At 35.6% G+C, this 20,895-nt stretch overlaps 2 protein-coding genes across 2 annotated transcripts in view; both read right to left on the reverse strand.

Annotated features, from left to right (window-relative positions):
• LOC149236999 (uncharacterized) overlaps nucleotides 1-13,199 on the reverse strand; it is a 127,659-nt gene extending 114,460 nt beyond the window's left edge. Inside the window, exons 1-2 of the mRNA XM_089369107.1 lie at nucleotides 12,537-13,199; nucleotides 10,606-12,378 (exon numbers count right to left, since the gene is read on the reverse strand). Coding sequence (XP_089225233.1) covers nucleotides 10,606-12,378; nucleotides 12,537-13,199 — 2,436 coding nt within the window. The remainder of the gene's footprint in view (nucleotides 1-10,605; nucleotides 12,379-12,536) is intronic.
• Nucleotides 13,200-13,360: 161 nt separating this feature from the next.
• Nucleotides 13,361-14,422, reverse strand: LOC149237000 (uncharacterized). Its single transcript, XM_089369108.1, has one exon. It carries the CDS (start codon nucleotides 14,420-14,422, stop codon nucleotides 13,361-13,363), a length of 1,062 nt encoding a protein of 353 aa, XP_089225234.1.
• Nucleotides 14,423-20,895: the final 6,473 nt, after the last annotated feature.

The following is a 20,895-nucleotide window of genomic DNA, read 5'->3' on the forward strand; positions in this document are numbered from 1 at the left end:
TTTAAGCTGCTATCTTGACTGGCGTGTTGTTATTGAGAGGGCGAAAATTATCTGCCTTGCATGTCAGATAGTATTTATTTTTCTATGATCTATGAAATAAGAGTTTCCTTCAAAAGTTGACTCGCCCCAATAATGTTTGTTAATGCGATCTTGAAATGGAACGCCAGGCTGGTAACGCTCCATACTAATAACGCTTAAGTCAAATTAGAAGCCGTAAATCTAATAACGTTATGTTTATATAAATCAGCTATTTTAATTTAAAATTTTTATATGTACTTATCAATAATTTAAAAAGTTTATATATTTAAAGTTGACTGATGGATCCCTGTCACTGCTGATTTGGCCGTCAAAAGCCTCGAGTTTGACAATTTTTAAATTATTATAACTAAATTTCGTCACGTATTTGATGGGCATAATTAAAAAGTCAATGACGATCAAATCAAATGAGAAGCCGTAAATTTAATAACGATGTGTTCATATAAATCCGCAATTTTAATTTATATTTTTTATATGTACTTGAATAATTTAAATCATCTAGTGTCGAGCTAAGGGAATAGGCACTGGGAAATATATTAAATTTGAACTTCGGGTAGCCTTTAAACAAAGTGAAAATAATACTAAATACATTTAGTGGCCATCCTGTTGAATATGTTAATTACTCTTCATTACTTTTAGTTAGTTCATATACTTTTGTAGTTTACATAAAGTTTAAATTTAGTAATAGCTAGTCATACATGTGTGAGTTAACATTAGCATATCTAATGTCAGTGGTTTTGGGTCTATTTAGTCATGCATGCTCAACTAATTTAATTGACTCATCGCGACAATTTGTCCAATAAGAATGAAACTTACATAACATTGTTGACATAATTATTCATTCTCTTACTTTCATAAAAATTCAAATTCATCATTGCTACTACTAACCATACACAACAAACTAGTAGTAAAAATGAACACATAGTTTCTAGTGAGAATGAATCAACAATATGATTTCTCTTTAGAATAACAACAACATTAACCAATGAATCTATTTCAATCTCAACCAAAGGTTGTAAGCTTGGATCCTTAATGCTTGCATGCAACAAATCCTCATGTTGTGATTCTTATGAACCTTGGAATGTTTTATCATAGTTAGAAACAATTTTAATTATTTCATATCTAGGATCACACTCTTTAATTGCCTTGGATTTATCATTATCCTCAACTTTTACAGACATGAGTGTCAAATTCTTTCTTGCATTTACTAGCCTTTTTATCTATCTTATATTCACATGAGACAAATTAATCTTCATCCTATGAGCCCTCACAATGAACTCAATCCCATATTTGATAAGATAATACTTATTCCCCTCTCTGTAAAAAAAAACCTTCATGTCATATAAATATGGACTTCTCAAAAAATCCCACAAATGCTAAGTGGAACCACATCTAACTCTACCTCATCTATGAAACGTTATGTGATTAAAAATATTAGCTTACATCCTTTGTAACCTATAACTAAACATTTTCGCATACCCAACCCAAGGGACATGGTTCTGAATGAGTTTTAGTTTCTAATGCCAATTTCTTAACATTTTCCTTAGAAATAATATTAACTCGTGATCAAATATCAAAAGTGTAACAATCTTAGTGTGTTATGAGATTACCCTAATATGAAACAATTCCCTATTTTTCCTTTCATCAAGTGTTACCTCAAATTTTCAAGAATGAGGACATGAATTAAAACTAGCAACAAAAGATATACTTTATGCTCCCTTAGTTGTAATCTTAGTTTCGTCACTTGAGTTTGATCCAAGATCTTGTTGGACTCTAGCAACAGTTTTTTATTCACCCTTCCAATCTCGAAACCATTTGGGCTTCAGTTCTAGATGCAGTTACCAAAATTTATCCTCGTCATGTCCTTCCTTATTCCAATAAGAAAACAAAGGTTTCGCATTATCTTTCTTTATTGTGGTTTTCCTTTTTAGTTTCTCCTTTTCCTTGTTCTTGAGTTACTTTTATTGAACAAGTTCAGTGGAGAAACCATCATAAACATTCCATCCACGTGACTCAATGTGGGTTTCTTGTACACAAACTTTATCAAGATTAGTTGAATTAAACATAATCTAATGGTATGCTTCAAATGAGTATGAAACCCACCAATGTACTTCAACCAAGTTTCTTTTGTATAAAGAGGAATGCCCAATTTTAGTGCCATTTTCTAAACTCCTAAATATAACTTTGAACACTTTGTCATGTATCTTTCCTTTAGTTTTTCCAATCTATTATTGCTTGTTGTATATAACCTAATGAATAAATTTGTTTATTTCATGTAGCTATGAACTCATTCAAGCAAGAAGAAATTATTTTACCATTTTGAAGGAGATCTTCTTGATTTCTACTCTCCCACCAAATCAATGTTGTCTCTCTCAGTCGAAGAGTGTCTATTTGGATATTTGCATTACCACAAACAATCTTATAAATTCTACAATAGACTTCAAGTTGTCTAATCTAGTTATGCAATTATTTTTGCATGAAGTTCAACATCATACATTGGGAAATTAAAATTTAATGTCTAGTTATAATAAATATAAATTAAATGTAATTTTCTTAAAATGCTTCCTCAAACAAGAATTTTCACTTAAACTTGAAGAAGAGGATGACGGGGTAGAGGAATATTAGGAGTTTCATCACAAACTCCTTCTCCTTCAACTTTTACAAATGAATGGAATTCCTTTCACTTCTTCCATCCTCACTACAACTCCTCTACTATAGCTTTAATTATCATGACTGCTTCAATGAATCCCCCTTCGGAATAAAAAAGATTCCTCCTTTTGGTGATGACACTTTTTGTCCTTGAGTTGTGTGCCTCAAACAAATTTCAAGGTTTTACTCTTAAATTGATACTTCTCCATGCTTAAGCTTAGATCTGATAAGAATTCACACTTTCAAATCTAGTTAATCCTACTCTGATACTAAACTTGATTTAAAAATTATTAACTCATTCACAAATAATTATAAGTGTGGATTGAATTAGCTTAAGTTTTAATTCTTAATGAGAATTTGAAAGGTTAAATTGAAGAAATGAATAGCAAAAAACAATAGCTACAAGACAAATAAGCTGATAATGGAGTTCACATATCTTGGGCTACATATTCGGGTCTACTCCTGGTGAGGAACCAATCCATTATGAGATCCAAAAAATGCTTGTTATATCTCCTTGGCCTCGAACCTACAAACAAACTTGTCTTCAAATTTGCTACAGAGGTTGTGGCAATCCTGCAAGCTACCTCCCATTTTTGGGCTACCAAAAAATGTCCTCGAAAGCCTCTATTATTCAATTGATATAGTAAAATTGACACTTTAAAATAATATAGTGTCAAAATCTTTCAAAAAATAGCACATCTTGGTGCACTTGATAATACCCTTAGTTATATAGAAAAGGTTGAGGGATTGAACCCCTTGGTCATTTCCAAATTTTCAGGCTATGGACATATTCCAATTTAATTACAATATTTTCGACCTCACCATACAAAGAAATTTGTTGTCTCGATGGTTAAGTCATTGTATTGCGGGTGTGGAGGTTGTGGGGTTAAACCCACGACCCGTCCACTTTTAGAAAACACATAATATGCAAAGGTCAAATATAAATTACGTGACCCACTATACCAAGATGTTCATTGGCTTATTGGTTGGGTCCTTGTATTGCCAAGAACAAGTTATGGGGTCAATCCCCACTGATGCTAATTTTTAATAGTTGGTACATTCCAAAGTTTAAAATAAGATTTTCTAGTACATTTCCAACAATGTTTCATTGGTTCAACAGTAATCCATTTCCTTTTCTATAAGGATTTGAGGGATTCAAACATGGCAAACTAAAACTTTCGTGAAGTTGTTTTTCTAGCTTTAACTCATATAGGGCTTATTAGGGGAGCCATGTGGCATCTTATAATTAGTCCTCATGCTATTCTCATCAACCTCATCTACATAGCCAACAATGCCACATTTGCTCATATGTACAGTCAGCAGTGCCACATTAGTGCTCGTACATTCTAGTCAACATGACATGTTAATGTCTGCACTATCAATTGCCACTATCCTTATTTCCACATCAACTTCTGTATTGCCATGTGTCAGCCTTTGGTGATGCCACATTTCAAGTCATGCACATATTTTTACCTTTTTTACCACACTTCAAATGACCATAAATTTCTCATATGACATATGTTTGACCTCATTCAAGTTTCGTTGGAAGGCTGTCAATGAGATCTTCATCGTGGAGACTAATTCATCAGCATTTAATACCATCAATTTTTATTAGTTGTAAATATCCACCTCTCTCACCTAGCTATCATCATGAGCCACCATTGTGATTTTTCAAAGAATTCAATGTGGAGTTAGGAGAGACTTAAAAAATCATTTGCAGAAATTTTTATGGAGGTTAAATTTCCAATTTTTACTTTATAATAATCATTGAAAAAACACATAATCATAATATTGTTTATTCATTACCATTACGTACATTTTGTTATGATATATTTATTGAAATTGGTTTTCTTAATACTATATAAAAAAGAAACGGTCAAGTTGAGAGATTTAAAAGTGGTTTATTTCTTTTAATAAATGGTTTTATTTTCATAGTTTTTTTTAAGGTGATTGAGTTCTCTTCAAATTTATGAGAATGGATTTGTTTACCAATACTTATCTTCTACATATTCCCGATTTTATTAGTAAAAATTGTGAGTTTTGGGACATTAAGATGAGAACCAAATTGTGCATAGAACAATTATGGGATATTGTTTTGAAATGGTTTGAGAAACCCTCAAGTCAAATAGAAAGTGAGGCAATGACACAAGATCAAAAATATAATCTGTTTGTGAAATGAAGGATGATGTAGCAATATTGTTTCTCATTCAACAAGGGTTGGATGAAAACATTCTTCTAAATATTGCAATAACAACCGTGTCTAAAGAAGCTTGGAACATTCTAGAAATGACATATAGTGAAAGGAGGAGCAACACAATTCAACAAAGCATTGCAATTATTAATGAAAATGTTATTGTAACAAGATAAGCATAAGATTTTGACATCACAAAAAAAATTGGAGATGTTGTGTAAATATCCTATAGAGATATAAGAATAGTATCAAAATGATGCATAAAGTAAAGCCCAAAATGCAGATACATCTGTGGAAGACAAAATTGGAGTTGAAGATGAGGAAATTGAAATTTTCATTGCAGGAATAGCAATGACCAGGGAGAAGAACCTATTAGTGAAAATTAAATTTGACTATGAGGGTAAATTAGGTTTTCTTGAAAAACCCAAGGATGATAAAGATGAAAGTGGTTATGGAAAATTTACCATAACTATACTAGAAAAAATGAAGGCAACGATGATAGTTTTTGAAGCTATTGCAACAATAGAAGAAGATATCAAAAAAATGAAGATATTGTTTTGATCTTATAGTGATTTACATAAAAGTTCAACCAATAGCAGTTAACGTACAAATAGACGTAGAAGAAAATCTAGATGAAGATGACAAATAAGACAAAGAAATAGTGAAGAAGAAAATAGTGAAGTTGAAGAAGAAGAAGAAGAAAATATATGCAAAATATAAGTTTGGAGTAAAAGGAATAAAAATCTTGTACTACATAGAGTTTTGAACAAACTACACCAGCATGCATAAGTAAAATCATTTTTTGAATTTATCTTGAAAGTATTGTAAGAATAGTTGAGACTTATACCAAGGTCGTGATTAAGGCGTGTGTTGAAATATGTTAATTACTCCCTGTTACTCACACATAACTCTTATTTTCTAGAAATTTACAAAAAATCAAAAATTAGGAATAATTAGTCATGCATGTGTGAGTTAAGATTATCATATATATCATTATTGGTTTTGGGTCTATTTAATGATAAACCCTCAAGAAATTTAATTCAATTAATTCATGTTGGAGAGTCATAGCTCTATTATGTTCTAATGTGTTATTGTGTGGTTCCGTCCTCTCTCACATCACATCAAGTGGTATTTACTTAGATGAAATAAAAGGATTGCACAAGCCTTTATTGAGCCCCATTTTTATAGTGAAGACATCATGCAATGATAGGAAGAGTGGATTGGCACTAGGAAATTGTTGATGGAAAAAAAAAACGACCATCAACAACATTAAGGAAACCCCCCAGTAAAGGCCTAAATTACACCATTATCTTTTCGGGATGGTGATTTCACTCAATTATAGGCCCTGGTACCTCAACCTAAAACTATAAGCCTAAATAACCTAAAACTAACAGGAATTCATGAACTAACTCTAAATATAGCTTTAAATTGCTTGTGTATGATATTGATTAGTTGTACTAACAGGTGAAGGAAAGACTTGCCCTTTTGTGGCCATTTGAAAAGAAAATCTTTCATGTTAGTTGAAATAAGGGCTCAACCTGTCCACTAGATGCTTGCTCCTATGTAATGATACTTTTGTTTAAAATGAATTATACTAAATATATATCAAATGATACGCGGAAAAAAGAAAAATAAATAAAACTATTATAACCTAGCACGCAGGAAGTAGCTCCTAAAAAACAAGTGCAAGGTTTTAAACATAATGGGGATTTAACATGAAATTTGTGGTCAATATCTAAAACTAACATGAGTTCATGAACTAACTCTAAATATAGCTTTAACTTGCTTTTGTATGATATTAATTGGTTGTACTAACACGTGAAGGAAAGACTTGCCCTTTTGTGGCCATTTGAAAAGAAAATCTTTCATGTTAGTTGAAATAAGGGCTCAACCTATCTAATGATACTTTTGTTTAAAATGAATTAAACTAAATATATATCTAAATGAAATGCGGAAAAAGAAAAATAAATAAAACTATTATAACTTAGCACGTAGGAAGGAGCTCCTAAATACCAAGTGCAAGGATTTAAACATAATGGGGACTTAACATGCAATTTGTGGCCAATATTAAACTATTGAAGTAGTTATAATAGCTAATATTATTTAGTGTTGTGCACACTTTGTCAAAATATTAAAAATAACAAAAGATGATCCACTAAAACATAGAAGTAGTTCAGACAATTTTAATGATTGTTAAATTGACTTATGATGACAATTTTTGGGTGAATAGTCACTCAGATATTTTTTTAAATACATGATAAAATCAAGAGATAAATGGTGGGTCTATGCAATTATAAGATCAAATAGTTATCCATATAAACATAGATTTGCATATATAACAACAATACTACAAAATACAATCATTAGCATAAATTTGCTATCAACAAAAGAATAAGATTATATTCAAACAAATAATAGTATTTTAAATGAAATATAATCATGAACCTCTGTGTCTCATGATCTGTATATTACAAATTAGAGGTATCTAACAATCCTCCCAAGATATCAAGCTTATTCAAGAGAGAATAGAGCCAAAATAGTGTGAAATCCACGTCTACAATGTTGATTTTTGTAGCATCGAATGTGCTCTAGCCTTGAAACTTTGCAGAGAGGCTAAGACACATGTGTTCTCCAAAACCCAGAAAAAAATGTTGGAAATTCCACCTAAAGATGATTTAATTAAAATAATGATTTTGTAAATGGTTCCCTAAGTCTAAACTTAGGAAATCTCATTAATTAAAGGGTATTAATTAAATGAGGTGTGAATCTTCTAGAAGAAGGCGAGGATCAACTCCAAGTTAATCTTAGTAATTGATTATGTTTTAATCTTGGTTGTTGGAGCTCCAACGAGAGATTATAAAAAAGAGTTCGATGTCGTTGGAGAAATACACTTGTGCAGTTTGATTTTGCTAGAGAAATAATTCCATGAGTAGCAGTTGTGAGTTGCTGGAAGCGATTAAGTAAAGTTGAAGCAATGAGAGGGGCAGGGATAGTAGACCGGAGGAAGTTTTCTAGATCCAAGGAGTGCAACGCAGAGAAGGAAGAGAGCAGTTCAGTGAGGCAGTGCAATGCCATGCAGAGGTGGCGCAAAGCTTTATAGGGAGTTCGAATTCCAACTAGGATAGACGAGATTCAGTGCCAAAAGCCAGGGTGTGAGACCGGAGGGCCAGGAGGTTGAATTTCTAGACAAAAGGAGGTTAGTAGAGGGGTTGACACAAATTCAAGCCAGTGTGATGCATATTTGCATAGGATTGACACAGAAGTTGCACGGAGGCAGCATGGGGCCAGTGCACAAGCCCCTGATCAGAATCGAATCTCCCAAATCAGTGTGAGATTCTTCTCACTAACTTTTTGTCAGTATTTCTCTGTATAGGATAGCCATTTTTGGCATGCAACGATTTGTACTCATATTTACTACTGCATAATAATTAAAACCCTCAGTTGTTGCACCAGTTTTCCCAAGTTGGGTTTTTTTGGGGACATTGTCCAAAAAATAATTGTGTTGATGTGTGTGTTTATTTCTCTCCAGTGCATTAATTAGTTTTCCACAGTATTTTATTTTGTGTAGGCTGCAATGTATGTATTTCAGTATTTGTTGTATAAAACTGCAATTAATTTGTTCAAGTAATTTAACAAGTAGGTAAAATATAATGAGTTTTTCTACATTAGGAAATGGGTGACCGATTTTTCACATACAACAAAGATTTAATCTTAGAAAGAAAATCCCTCCAACTCAGATCTAAGTATTCCTAATAATCATATAGGAAACAAATCCTCTTTACATTAGTACAAAGAGTACCACACTTGCAAAAAATACCCTTGGCTCATATTCAGAGCTCTTATTTATAACTTTTACAAATCATTTTCAAAAATTAAATATGTTTCAAAGACAATTGATTAAAAAAAATTGAGATCTAATTTGAGAGCTTAGAAAATTCTTCTTTTTTCTCCGTTTCTCCAATCCTGCTTCTCTGAAGCTTTGGGTCCTGAAAACACTAACCAATCATGTAAACAAATTGACGAAAATATGAATAAAATCATATTTTATTTGTAAACAAAAACATAAATTCTAAAACTATCGAAAATAAACAAACAAATTAAAATTTTATTTAATTAATTAATAAAATCTAAATTTAAATTTCATTTAATTAATTAATAAAATCTAAATTAAGGGGTATTATTGGCTAATGAACAATATGACATGAATCACTAACCACAAAACCTCCTCAAAAATGAAAACCTTCCCCAAAAAAAACTCATTTAAAGAATTAAATTGGTTACAAAATTGCAACCCAACTTTTTGCTAATTCTTGGAGTATTAAATCGTCATATTTAATTGAATAATTGTCTCGTGATTGTTCTCCTCTAAATTGTCTTTCCAACAATCTCATATCTCGAGATATGACATTGTAAAACTAAATTCCAAAAAAGATGAAACGTTGGCTAATAAATAAATGTGGGATGTTTGATTTTTTGGTTTTTTTAATAAATAATTTTTTTATAAAATAAAGCAAAGCTCATAGGGGGGTCAACATTAATAAGTTCCCAGGGAAGGTTAAGATGCATGGAGGACAGATAAGTGGACTGAATCCACGTGATTGGAGAGAGGGGCCCGCCCACCTTTGATTTTTTATTTTAAAGAATCAAGATCATCAACCTTTCGTCCTATACCTCAAGCCTTAGGTCACTCTAGGTGTGGTCCATTCTTGCCCAGAGCCAAATTAACAATTTAATAAGCAGTTCGGTGGGCCAGTAACCAACCAGGACAAAAAGATTTAACATCTTATGTTGGAGAAATTGTTGTTCCACTTTCGATTGCTTGATTTTTGGCTGGAGGTCGATGGTCGATTGAATAGTCAACGAGGTAAGTGTAATGTTTTATATATAATGGTGTGTCAACGGGGTCATGTAATGTTTTATATATAATGGTGTTCATAACACAGGTCTCGTGAGGTCATAACATGAACAAGGGTTCTCCCCCTTTTTACCTCTGTAATATTAAGGCTAACGTTATACATGAATCCTTTAAGAAATAGGGTCACAATATTTTATACCTTCATTAGATATGGTGTTAGGATTTTTTTTGTTATTTTATTTATAATATAAATATTTTTATAATACATATTTATTATAATTATTAAATAATAAAAAAAAAATTTCCGAAGAAAAAGCGAACTTTTTATTAAGGAAATAAAAAGTTACATTGCATATGCTGTGAGCATTTCAGTTGCTACTATTTCACTGCTCATGCAATCAAAAAGGAGATGTCCCTACTGCCATTTGGACCATCTGACCTCAAAAAAGGCAGCTGCAAAAAACACATTATATCAGCTGTTATGTATTGTTCAGCCAAGTGCAAAAACATCCCCTCCTTCAAGAGGGCATCCCAAAAACCATCGTATAGAGGGTCTCCTCAATAGAAAAGAGGAAAACAACCCTTACAAAAAGTATGTGATCATAATGTCTATGGAACAAACCATATTTTCCCAATACTTTAAAAAGTCTGAGTTATAAAACTGTAGCTGAAAAAGAAAAGTAAACAAAACATGTCAATGCTGGTATGCATGGGGTGGCTGATCGGATGTATGAATCTGTCCCTGACGGTCTTCAACTATTTTCCAGACTCCCATAATCTGCTGCAGACCTTCCTTAGAAAGCCTGTCCGCTGAATCATTGTTGTCCCTGTAGATGTGACATAAAGAAAAACTGTTAAAAGATGATTTTAATACCTGCAGTTCTTCCAGCAAAGGTTTCAGAATTTGATTTTTGCATAAGCTTTTTCCATTAACCCAGTTTATAACATTAAGAGAGTCTCCAAAGATCTGAATTGTGAAGATGTTTCTTTGTATGAGCCAACAGAGGAGAAGCCTCAATGCTGACAATTCAGCGAAATTGTTTGTTCCTGTCCCTAAGCCAACTGAGGCTTTGAGAATATGATTTGCGTTAATATGGATGACAATACCAGCTCCTGCCCTGTTGTTTTGAGATGCTCCGTCAAAGAAAGCCCAGGGGATGCCCTCTTTGATGTTAACAGCCTTAATTTGGGCTTTAGATTTTTTTACTTCTGGATCAGGGATGGACGAATAGATAGAAGCACATTGAATAGCAGTGACAGATACCGGAGTTTCCTTGTCCTGAAAAATACACCTGTTTCTAGCAATCCAAACCCCCCAACAGATAATAAGAGGAAGATTTCTCATGTTCCCATCAGGGAATTGATGCCACCATTTTGCCCAGGCCTCTTCCAAGGTCCCACTGCCCCATTCAGCCTTTTTATTCAACAATTTCTCTACCTCCCCCCATATCTTTTTTGTTTCAGTGCAATTTAGGAAAAGATGGTTAATAGATTCCGCTTCAGATTTGCATACTGGACATCTCCTGGGACCGTGCATGTACCTTGACTGAAGAATGTCCCAAGTTGGAATTTTTCTTTTTAATAGACACCAGAAGAAAAGTCTGGCCTTGGCCGGACATTTGAGCTTCCAGAGATGCTTCGACCACCATTCGGGATCTCCCCAACCCTTCCTAGACATAATAAATTTATATCCACATTTTGGAGTGTACTCTCCAGTTTCGCCGTGAGCCCATATCAGCGAATCCAGACTGTCTTTTAGCCTGACATTTGATCGGGTGAGTTCTTGAATATATGAGTTCCATTCATTCCACCATTTATGATTCAGCTCTAGGTCTTCCCCGTCTTTCCAAGCTTGTCCCCATATAGATGAGTGACCCTCCTTTTCCACCTGATTTAAAGTGATAATGCTCTTACTTCCTAAGTGTCTGATTAACCCAGGGGATAAAGCATATTTTTCATTACATCCTACCCAAGGGTCCATCCCTATCTTCAGGTTCCTTCCATTCCCAATCTTCCACGCCAATCCTTGTTCGATCACCTTGAAAGATTCCACCGTTGCTTTCCATATTGCTGAGGCATTCTTCTTATTCTTTACCGGGTTTCTTATCCAATCTTCCAAACGTGTTGGTTCTATATATTTCCTTTTCACCACTCTTGTCCATAAGTTTTCCATCGTTATTAGTCGCCATCCTGATTTGGCTGCCAGTGAGAGACTGAAGTCGGGAGGACTTTTTATCCCCCATCCTCCCCATTCCTTTGGCCTTGCCACTTTGTCCCAGGCCACCCAGGGAAGGACCAGATTCTCCTTTGAACCATCCCACAAGAACCTGCTACATATTCTTCTTATTTTCTCCAAAATACCCTTAGGAACCCAAGTTAAAGCTACCCAGTAGACTGGGATGGCCAGGAGCACCGATTTGATAAGGGTCAATCTCCCTGCTCTGGAGAGCCGTTTGAAGCTCCAATGGGAGATTCTGGATTCTATCTTTGCAATCAGCCAGTTCCAGTCCTCTTTTATGCATTTGGTTTTAACCAGAAACCCAAATACTTGAAAGGAGAATCCATAGAACCATATTGAAAAGGAAAGAGGGATTGCATCTGAGTCCTCTCCTGTCTGTCCACACCTGTCACTATCAGCTGAGACTTCCTAGAGTTAATCTGCATTCCGGTTGCTTTCAAAAACAAATCTAGAATGTTTTTTAGTTCCTTAATTTCATTAGACTCTCCATTTGTGAAAATCAAAATGTCATCAACAAAAAGGAGGTGAGAGATGTATAGATTGATTGCTACTTCAATACCTCTTACCTTCCCCTCCCTTCTGGCCTTTTGGATCAACCGACTTAAGCCTTCTGCCACTAAGAGAAAAAGCAGAGGGGACAAAGGGCATCCTTGCCTTAGACCCCTCTGTCCTCTGAAGAAGGGAGTAGCTGCTCCATTAATTAGAATTGCATAGCTGACGTTTGTGATGCACCCCATGATCCAGCTGATGAAATTTGGTTTGAAGCCCAAGTGAGTTAAGAGCAGCGGGATGTATATCCAATTTATCCGATCATATGCTTTGGATAAATCAATTTTTATTACTGCACCCTTCTTTTTCTTCTGTCTGACACTATGCAAAACCTCTTGAGCTACTCCGATGGCTTCATGAATTTGTCTTCCATTTAAAAACTTAGATTGCTCCATTGAAATGTGGCTCGACAGAATTGGTTTGATTCTGTTCGCTATCACCTTTGCAATAATCTTGTATATACAGTTGCATAGGGAAATTGGCCTGAAGTCCTCAAAATTTTCAGGCACTTCCTTCTTCGGGATAAGAGTTATAAAAGTGGCATTGAAAGGACTGTAGACTTCTCCTTTCTTCCTGGATTCTTCTACCACTTCTGTTATTTCCACACCTATCAAGTCAAATAAATGGAGGAAAAGTTCTATGGTCCATCCGTCCGGCCCAGGACTTTTTTCTTTAGCCATGGATTTAATAACTAATTCTACTTCCTCCTTTGTTACCGGGCATAATAAATCCTCCGCTTCTTCCTCCTCGACATACCTTGGGAAACATTGAGTTGTTTTGATTACCTTAGCAATAGTAGCCTCTCCTGGATCTGCAAATAAACTCTGGAAGTTCCTTTGCCCTAGAGCGGACAGAGAGTTAAAAGTCTGTACCTCCCTTCTTCGTTTTTTAGGTTCCAGATAGTGTTTGCAGATTTCCTCCCTTTTGCAAAATTGTGGAAGAACCTGGTGTTTTCATCTCCAGCTTTTAACCAGGTCGCTCTGCTCTTGAGCCTCCATTCCTCTTCTTTTGCCAACAAAATTTGATTTTGAAGATTCTCAAGGTGGAGAATCCTTTCTTTTGAAGCCTGAGAAGCATATCCATCCTCCTCTATGCTTTCCAGCTTTTGTAGTTCCTCACTTATCCTAGTTTGGTCCTCATTCTGTTTTGCCTTCCTATCCTTCGCCCAAATAATGGTAGCTTTCTTCAATCTTTTAAGGTTTTCCATGAACAAGAAGCCTTTGTCCTCGGTAGAGCTACTATCAGGGTGTCTCCATGTTTCTTTGAAAAGATTGGTAAAAGAAATTTCTTGCAACCATGAAGAATTAAACTTGAAAGGGGCAGGAGGCTTTAGAGGGGGAATGGAGAGGTCTAAATAAACAGGGAAGTGATCAGAAGACCCCCCTTCTTCAACCCATTGTCTGAAAATAGGGATCCTGGAGGCTAATTCTTCATTGATGAGGAAACGGTCCAGTCTTTTTGCCACTCTAGCCTCCCCTGCTCTCCGATTCCTCCAAGTCGGCTTTAGCTTTATCAGATTAACATCTATTAGTTTGTTGATAGATAGAAGATTAAGGAAGAAATCCGTGAGGGGATCTTCCCTAGCCGATGGACCCCATGCCTCCGCTCTTCCTAATGAGAAATTTAAGTCCCCTCCCAGCACCAAGTATTTTGCCTTCAGAAAAGACTTTGACATCAGCTCATTCCAGAAAGTCTCCCTTCCTTGACAGGGCCCATAAGCATTGAGAATAGTAAGGGGAAAAGAAAAATCTGGGGATTGAATTTCCATTCCCATCACCTGCTTCATCCCCCACTGATTTCTAACCTTAATTCTCCCTTCCCTGTAGCCTACTAACAGACCCTCTGAGTGACCATCTGAGTCTATTGCCGAGAATTTCCAGCCTGGGAGGAGTAAATTTAACATCGATTCTACTTCAGCTCCATTCCCTAAGGTCTCATGTAGAAAGAGAATGTCTGATTTTCAATTTAGAATCAACTCCCTAAGAACCAGTTTTTTGGGTTTGCTGGCTAAACCCCTGCAGTTCCATGATGTCAAAATCATTTTATAACGTTCTCAGGGGTCTGCACCGCTCTAAGAACCCTAGTGATAGACTGTTGCTTCCCATCTTCTACATCAAACTTTGCTTTCATCTGGGCCATGGAAAGGTTTGATTTTCTTCCTCTTTTTTTTCTTTTTTGGCTTGGGGTAGGTGGCAGACCTATACCACCTACAGACTCTGAGGAAACAGGCTTGCTGTCAAGAGATCTGAGGTTATAAGGGCATGATGGAAGAAGCACCGAGGGGGCTGGATGAGGCAATACATCTTCACAATTCAGATCTAAGGAGGGCAAGGCAGCTGAGATATTTTCTCTACCAGTTTCCACAGAAGTTACATCATGATTTTCAATTATACCATTATTTGAAATGAAAGTATTGCAAGGAGACTTCAGGGGCAGACTTTCTTCAATTGATCCAGAAGTAAGAATAGGGGGGAAAGAATCTAAGCACATACCCATTGCTCCTTCACTTTCGGTGGGATTATGAGAAGGTGTCGGGCCCCCAGAGGGCTCCTCTTTAGCTTTGACAGATTCCAGCTCCTGGTCTTTGTCCAAACCACTGAGCGGGGTATTCTGTTGAGCTACTTCCGGAATCTGCCCTTCCTGATGGACCTCTGTCTCCAAACCTTCCGCTATCTGATCCGCTAAAGCCTCCTTTCCCTGAATAATATGGTTTTGACGAATGTCCTTCTCCCATTGAGAGGATGTCCTTCGGAAACGCCGCCTTCGCCTGCCTAAGGGACATTCCCTGGCCAAATGACCATAAGCATGGCATCTATGGCACCGAAAAGGCAAATATTCATAATCCAAAATCTGCTCGAAGACATAATCTTTATATTGAAGGTTAATCTTTTCTGCAAGTCCTCTGCTGGGATTTAGACTGACTAAGATCCGTGCCATGGCCTTGTTCCTAGTTTCTAAGAAGGACATATCAGCTTCCAGAAAAGAACCCAATCTGTTCCCAATCGCTTTAAAGACTGATTCGACCCACAGGAAAGAAGGCAACCCGGGTGCTCTTACCCAGACTGGGAAGACGTCCGTTTTCTCGTGGACAGCATCAAACAGGGGACTCCATTTTTTCAGCAGAACGGGAATGTTCCCTATGGCCCAATTTTTTCCAACCACCCAGTCAGCCGCCTCTTTATTTTCGAAGCGTACCATAAACCAACCCTTTCCAAGGGTTGAAACCTCGAAGCCCTTAATTTGATCAGACGACCAATTTTGTTCTCCCCAAGCTTTGATAAAACTAGAAGTGAATTTCTTCCCTCTCGCCCTACCAACCAGTGTGCATTCTGCCACCTCCAAGGCTTCTTCGATAGTCACATCCATACCTAGCACCAGGTTCCCTTCCAAGTCCTGCGAACCAATTGGTCTCTGCTTTTTTCTCTTCTCCCCTTTTTTCTTATTCCCGGCGTCCTCCTCCCTTAATTCCTTGCTTAATCCATTCCTATCTTGTTCTTCCGGACCAGGATTTAACGGAGAGAGTTCATGTTCGAAACTGGGTGGAGCCTGAAGTCCTATGGAATCTAGGAAAGGATCAACTGGAGTTTGAATTATTACCTGAGATCCCAACGATGCTATAGTAGGTGTTGAATGGAGCACAGGAGGAACTCCAAGCTCTTCCTCCGGCCGTTCTTCGGTTCCCTTAGGGCTGCCCTGACCTTTTGCAATGGATACCCTTGTAACCGCTGAAACCCTTCTGAAACCCCTTTCGCTTTTCTGCCCAGAGCTTGAACCAAAATTAACGATGTCCTCTATACCTCCAAAATGGAACGGCCCATCGGAAAAAGATTTCCCTTTGATGCTTTGGCTCAGATGAAGACCTGCATACAACGCATCCTCACCAAGTCTGCTAGTCTGCTGCGAAACATTGGAGTCCTGGTCATAATAGACATTCCCTTCGAATTCCTTTGCCAATTGAAGAAAATTATGTTTAATCTTGAGCGATTCAGGCGTGAGGGTTTCAGGTCTGAAAGATTCATGTGCTCCGAAGTAGCGTTCAATGTTCCGCGCTGTAGGGTCTTTCCCCCAAACCGACAGGATATCCTCCATCTCCGGGTCTAGGTCCACGAGCTCATTAGGGTTAACCATGGTTACTGTGACCGTTCAGGAAAGATCGCCGATCGGTTTCACTGCCAGCACAGAGATCCTAATTTTTTACTGTCTCAGTAATTCGTTTACCGATCTCAAAATGCTTTGTTCCCAGCTGTCGGCATTATGCTGAATCTAACCTCCAGCTGCTTATCTCTTGTCGCTATCCTCCGTTCCCCTACCATTCGTACAGCATTCACCGGTCGATACTAACTAATGGAACCCTGACCCTTGTCCTGTCTGGTCCTGGTTCCGGCCAGAGTTCCTCTATTAAATAATAAACTTAATTAATTTATATATTAATTATATTTACCATACGCATTTTAAATATATAATTTTTCAATAAATTAAACAAAATTAATTATTAAATAATTATATAATTATTAAAAAAGTTAAATACAATTATATTAATATATATAATTTATTAATGTTAATTAATATTAATGGTGTGTGTGTTTTATTATGCCTAGGTGATGAAAATGAATCAATTTTTACCAATCATAACTTTGAAACCATAAGTTGGAATTAGGTGATTTTTTTTTCTCATCGGAAAGCTAGCATGAAACTGGAGCATCAAAAGTGAAGACAAAAGAAAATCAAAATTATTCAAAATAAAACAAATCAAAGCAATTTAAGAATGTTACTAGAAAAATTTATATGGAAAGCCCGACTCTCAATGATTGGGGACATACAGTATGAAACAATTATTTCTAGTTTATAAATAATAAAATTTAAATTTATAAAAAATGGAAAAAAATAAGTTTTGCACAATCCATAAGACACTCATACATATGGTTCCCATATAAAATAGATTAAGTAATATGAATTCTAAAATATAAATACTCAAATTTTAAGTAAAATTAATAGAGAAAAAAAATAAAAAATAAAATAAAAACATACGATTAAAAAAAATTCCTTAGAATAAAAATTAAAAACAATTAAAAGAATCCATTAAATAAAAAAAATATTAAAAATAATAATAATAAATAATTTAATTTAATTTTAATATTTTTAAATATTAAAATTTAAAACAATTAGTGGAGCTATTTTGAAATTAAATATATATTGATGATTTTTCATTATACCCTTTCACAAAGAAGCAGGGGCATAAAGCTAAACCATACATATGAGAGTTTGGATTCCCTATTTAAATATGTTAAATAAACTCAATATTTTATAAAAATCACTAAAACACTTTTGATACATACTTATGCAGTGTGCAATGAATCCTACCAATTCAAGTCCATTCGTTCCTCTACGCAGTCAAGCCTAGAGTGGACTACGATCACCGCAAAATCTCTATAAATACATTAATATTCTCTCAGGGTACTCGACACACAACCCCCATTTCAGTTTCTGCGCAGTCTCTGGACGTGACGACGAACTTGTTGTAACCTGCAAGGATTCGCGCGTGCATTCACGCTGAGAATCAATCGAATTGCTGTAACTGATCAGCTCTGAAAATGGAAGATGAAAATACGATGGGTGCCTCAACCCAGGCTGTCGCAGCAGGGCCAGATTCGTCTTCTAATGGCACTAGTAGCAGCAGCAATCGTAATTCTGGAAAAAGTAAGAAACGGCCCAGAGATTCAAAGCCAACTCCAAAACCCGCCACAGTTGTGATGACAGACGCACACAATTTCCGCGCAAAAGTGCACAACTTCACAGGAATGCAGATGCCTCGCGCTGCCAATACATTTGAAGATTCCAAGAGGTCGCCTTTGCTTTTCAAGCTGAGAGCACGGCCAGCAGCAATTCCCACTCATTACGATTTCTATTTTTTTGTTGCAAATTTAAGTTGTATAGTTTACATAATCCAAGTGTCAAAATAGACTTTTAAGGCATTGTATCTGTTTATGCATTAAAAATGCAAAATCACAGAAGGTACAGAGGTTTAGATTTGATCCCTCTAGACACTTGGTAGATATGAATCTACAGTAGTATAATTATTTGAAAAGAATGTTTGGTTGCTACAATTTAATTTTTTAAATGAAGATCTTATATGATTGCAATTTGAGGCAACTTATCTCAAAAAGACATTTTATAAGAGATGTAACCATAAAACTTAACTTATCTCTAGGCAGCGTAATATTGCACCTACTTAACATGTAATTAATATTCATAAGTGTATGTGTTACACATGAGGGAATTTCAATAACAAAAAAAACAATATATTTTTCTTGCCATACCAGCAAAAAATCAATCAATACAAAAAAGCATGTTTGGCTAACTATAAATTAACGCAGTTGATAGATAAGGTGACAACATAGTGGAACTTAACAGAGATGAAATAAATGGATTTGCAAGAGCCTTTATTGAGCTCCATTTTCACAATGAAAAGATCATGTAGTGTGAAGCTAAGTGAATAAGCACTAGGAAATATATTAAATTTTAACTTTTGGTAGCACTTAAACAAGGTTAAAATGACACAAAACACATTTAGTGGGCATTATGTTGGAATAGGTTAATTATTCCCCATTACTCCCAGTTACTTCATATATTCTAGTTGTTTGCATAAAATCTAAATTTAGTAACAAATATATTATGTTCTATCATGTGATTGTGTGATTTCCTCCATTGTGTCATCAAAGTGGTAATTGTCACCATTGTCAACCATAGTAGTTGATTGTATCAAATCCACCAATGTGGTATCTAGTTTGATCGTTGCTAAGCAACATCACAGATTCATGTTTTCAGTTGAAGTGTGATAGCCATCACCATTTGTTTGTAGATTCCACCATATCGGGAAGGTGTCAGGAGCCCTAGTGATCTAAAATTTACTCACTAATTTGCAAATAATTATAAGTGTGAATTGACTAAGCTTAAATTTTAAAGCTTAATGAGCAATAAAAAATGATGAATTAAAGAAATGAACAACATAAACAATAGGTACAAGACAAATAGGTTAATAATGGAGTTCATCTTGGGCTATGTCTCGTTGTCCACTCCCAATGAGAAACTAATCCATTATGAGATGTAAAATTTCTTGTTACATTCACTTAGTCTCCAACCTATAAACAAACTTGTCTTTAGAGGTACTTCAATGACTGTGGAAATCCTAAAATCTACTTCTCATTCTTGGGTTGCCAAGAACTAGCCTAAAAAGACTTGATTCTTCAATTTACACAACAAAATTAACACTTTAAAACAATAAAGTGTTGAAACCTTTCACAAAATAGCATGCCACAATACACTGGAAAAAGCCTTTGGTTATATAAAATAAGTCACAGGGTCAAACCCATGAACGATTTGGTGATTTTTTGAACTATGGATAGATTAAAATTTAATAACAATGTTATCAACTTCACCATACAAATCAATTTGTTGATGTGTTGGTTAGTTTGTTGTATTACTGACGCATAGGTTGCAGGGTCAAACTTGTGGCTAGTCCACTTTTAGACATTTGTTTAATATGAAAAGGTTAAATATAAGTTACCCAACCCACTATACCAAGAGGTTCATTGGCATGTTGGTTGGGTTGTTGTATTGATGGGTGGAGATTGTGGGGTCAATCCCTTCTGATGTAAATTTTGAACAATTAATACATTTTGAAATTTAAATATATTTTTTGTCACTAAATTTCCCAACGATCTGTCATTGGTTCAATTGTAGGTAATTTTGTTTGTTCCAAGGAGTTACAGGGTTCAAACCCGCCCAATTAAAGCTTCCATGAAGTTTTTTTACTAACTTTGAGCCATACGATCTTCATTGTGGCTACCATGTGGCATCCTCTTATTGGTCCTCATGGCAACCACATCAACATCATTTTTGTAGTTGACAATGCCACATCACCTTGCCACATTATCTCATTTTTACAATCTATAGTGCCATGTCAACAACTACACAATCCAATCAACATGCCATGCCAATGCCACATTAGCATATGTATTGACATCTGCCAAATTTATACTTCCACACCAACGTCCATACTACCACATGTCAGCTTGTGGTGATTCCATGTGTCATATCATGCACATATTTTTGTTTGTTTAACCAAAACTTTAAAATGCCATAACTTTCTCATATAAACTCTTCATCATGGACACCATTTCTTTAGCATTTGAAACCATCATTTTTTATCAGTTGTAAATATCTACTCAGCTTAATCCTTCCCACTAGAAAGTCTTTGGATCACCAATTTTTTTTAATTTATTCAAAAAGTAAGTGAGGGCACTGCTTCATTAGTTGTCTGGTATCCATCCATAACACTCAGATATTGCACATTTGACTCGTCAAAAAAAGTTGTCT

This window comes from Pinus tabuliformis, chromosome 8 (assembly GCF_031772625.1).
Source record: "Pinus tabuliformis cultivar Carrire ecotype Pingquan chromosome 8, CPIR1, whole genome shotgun sequence".
NCBI classification, from domain to species: domain Eukaryota; kingdom Viridiplantae; phylum Streptophyta; class Pinopsida; order Pinales; family Pinaceae; genus Pinus; species Pinus tabuliformis.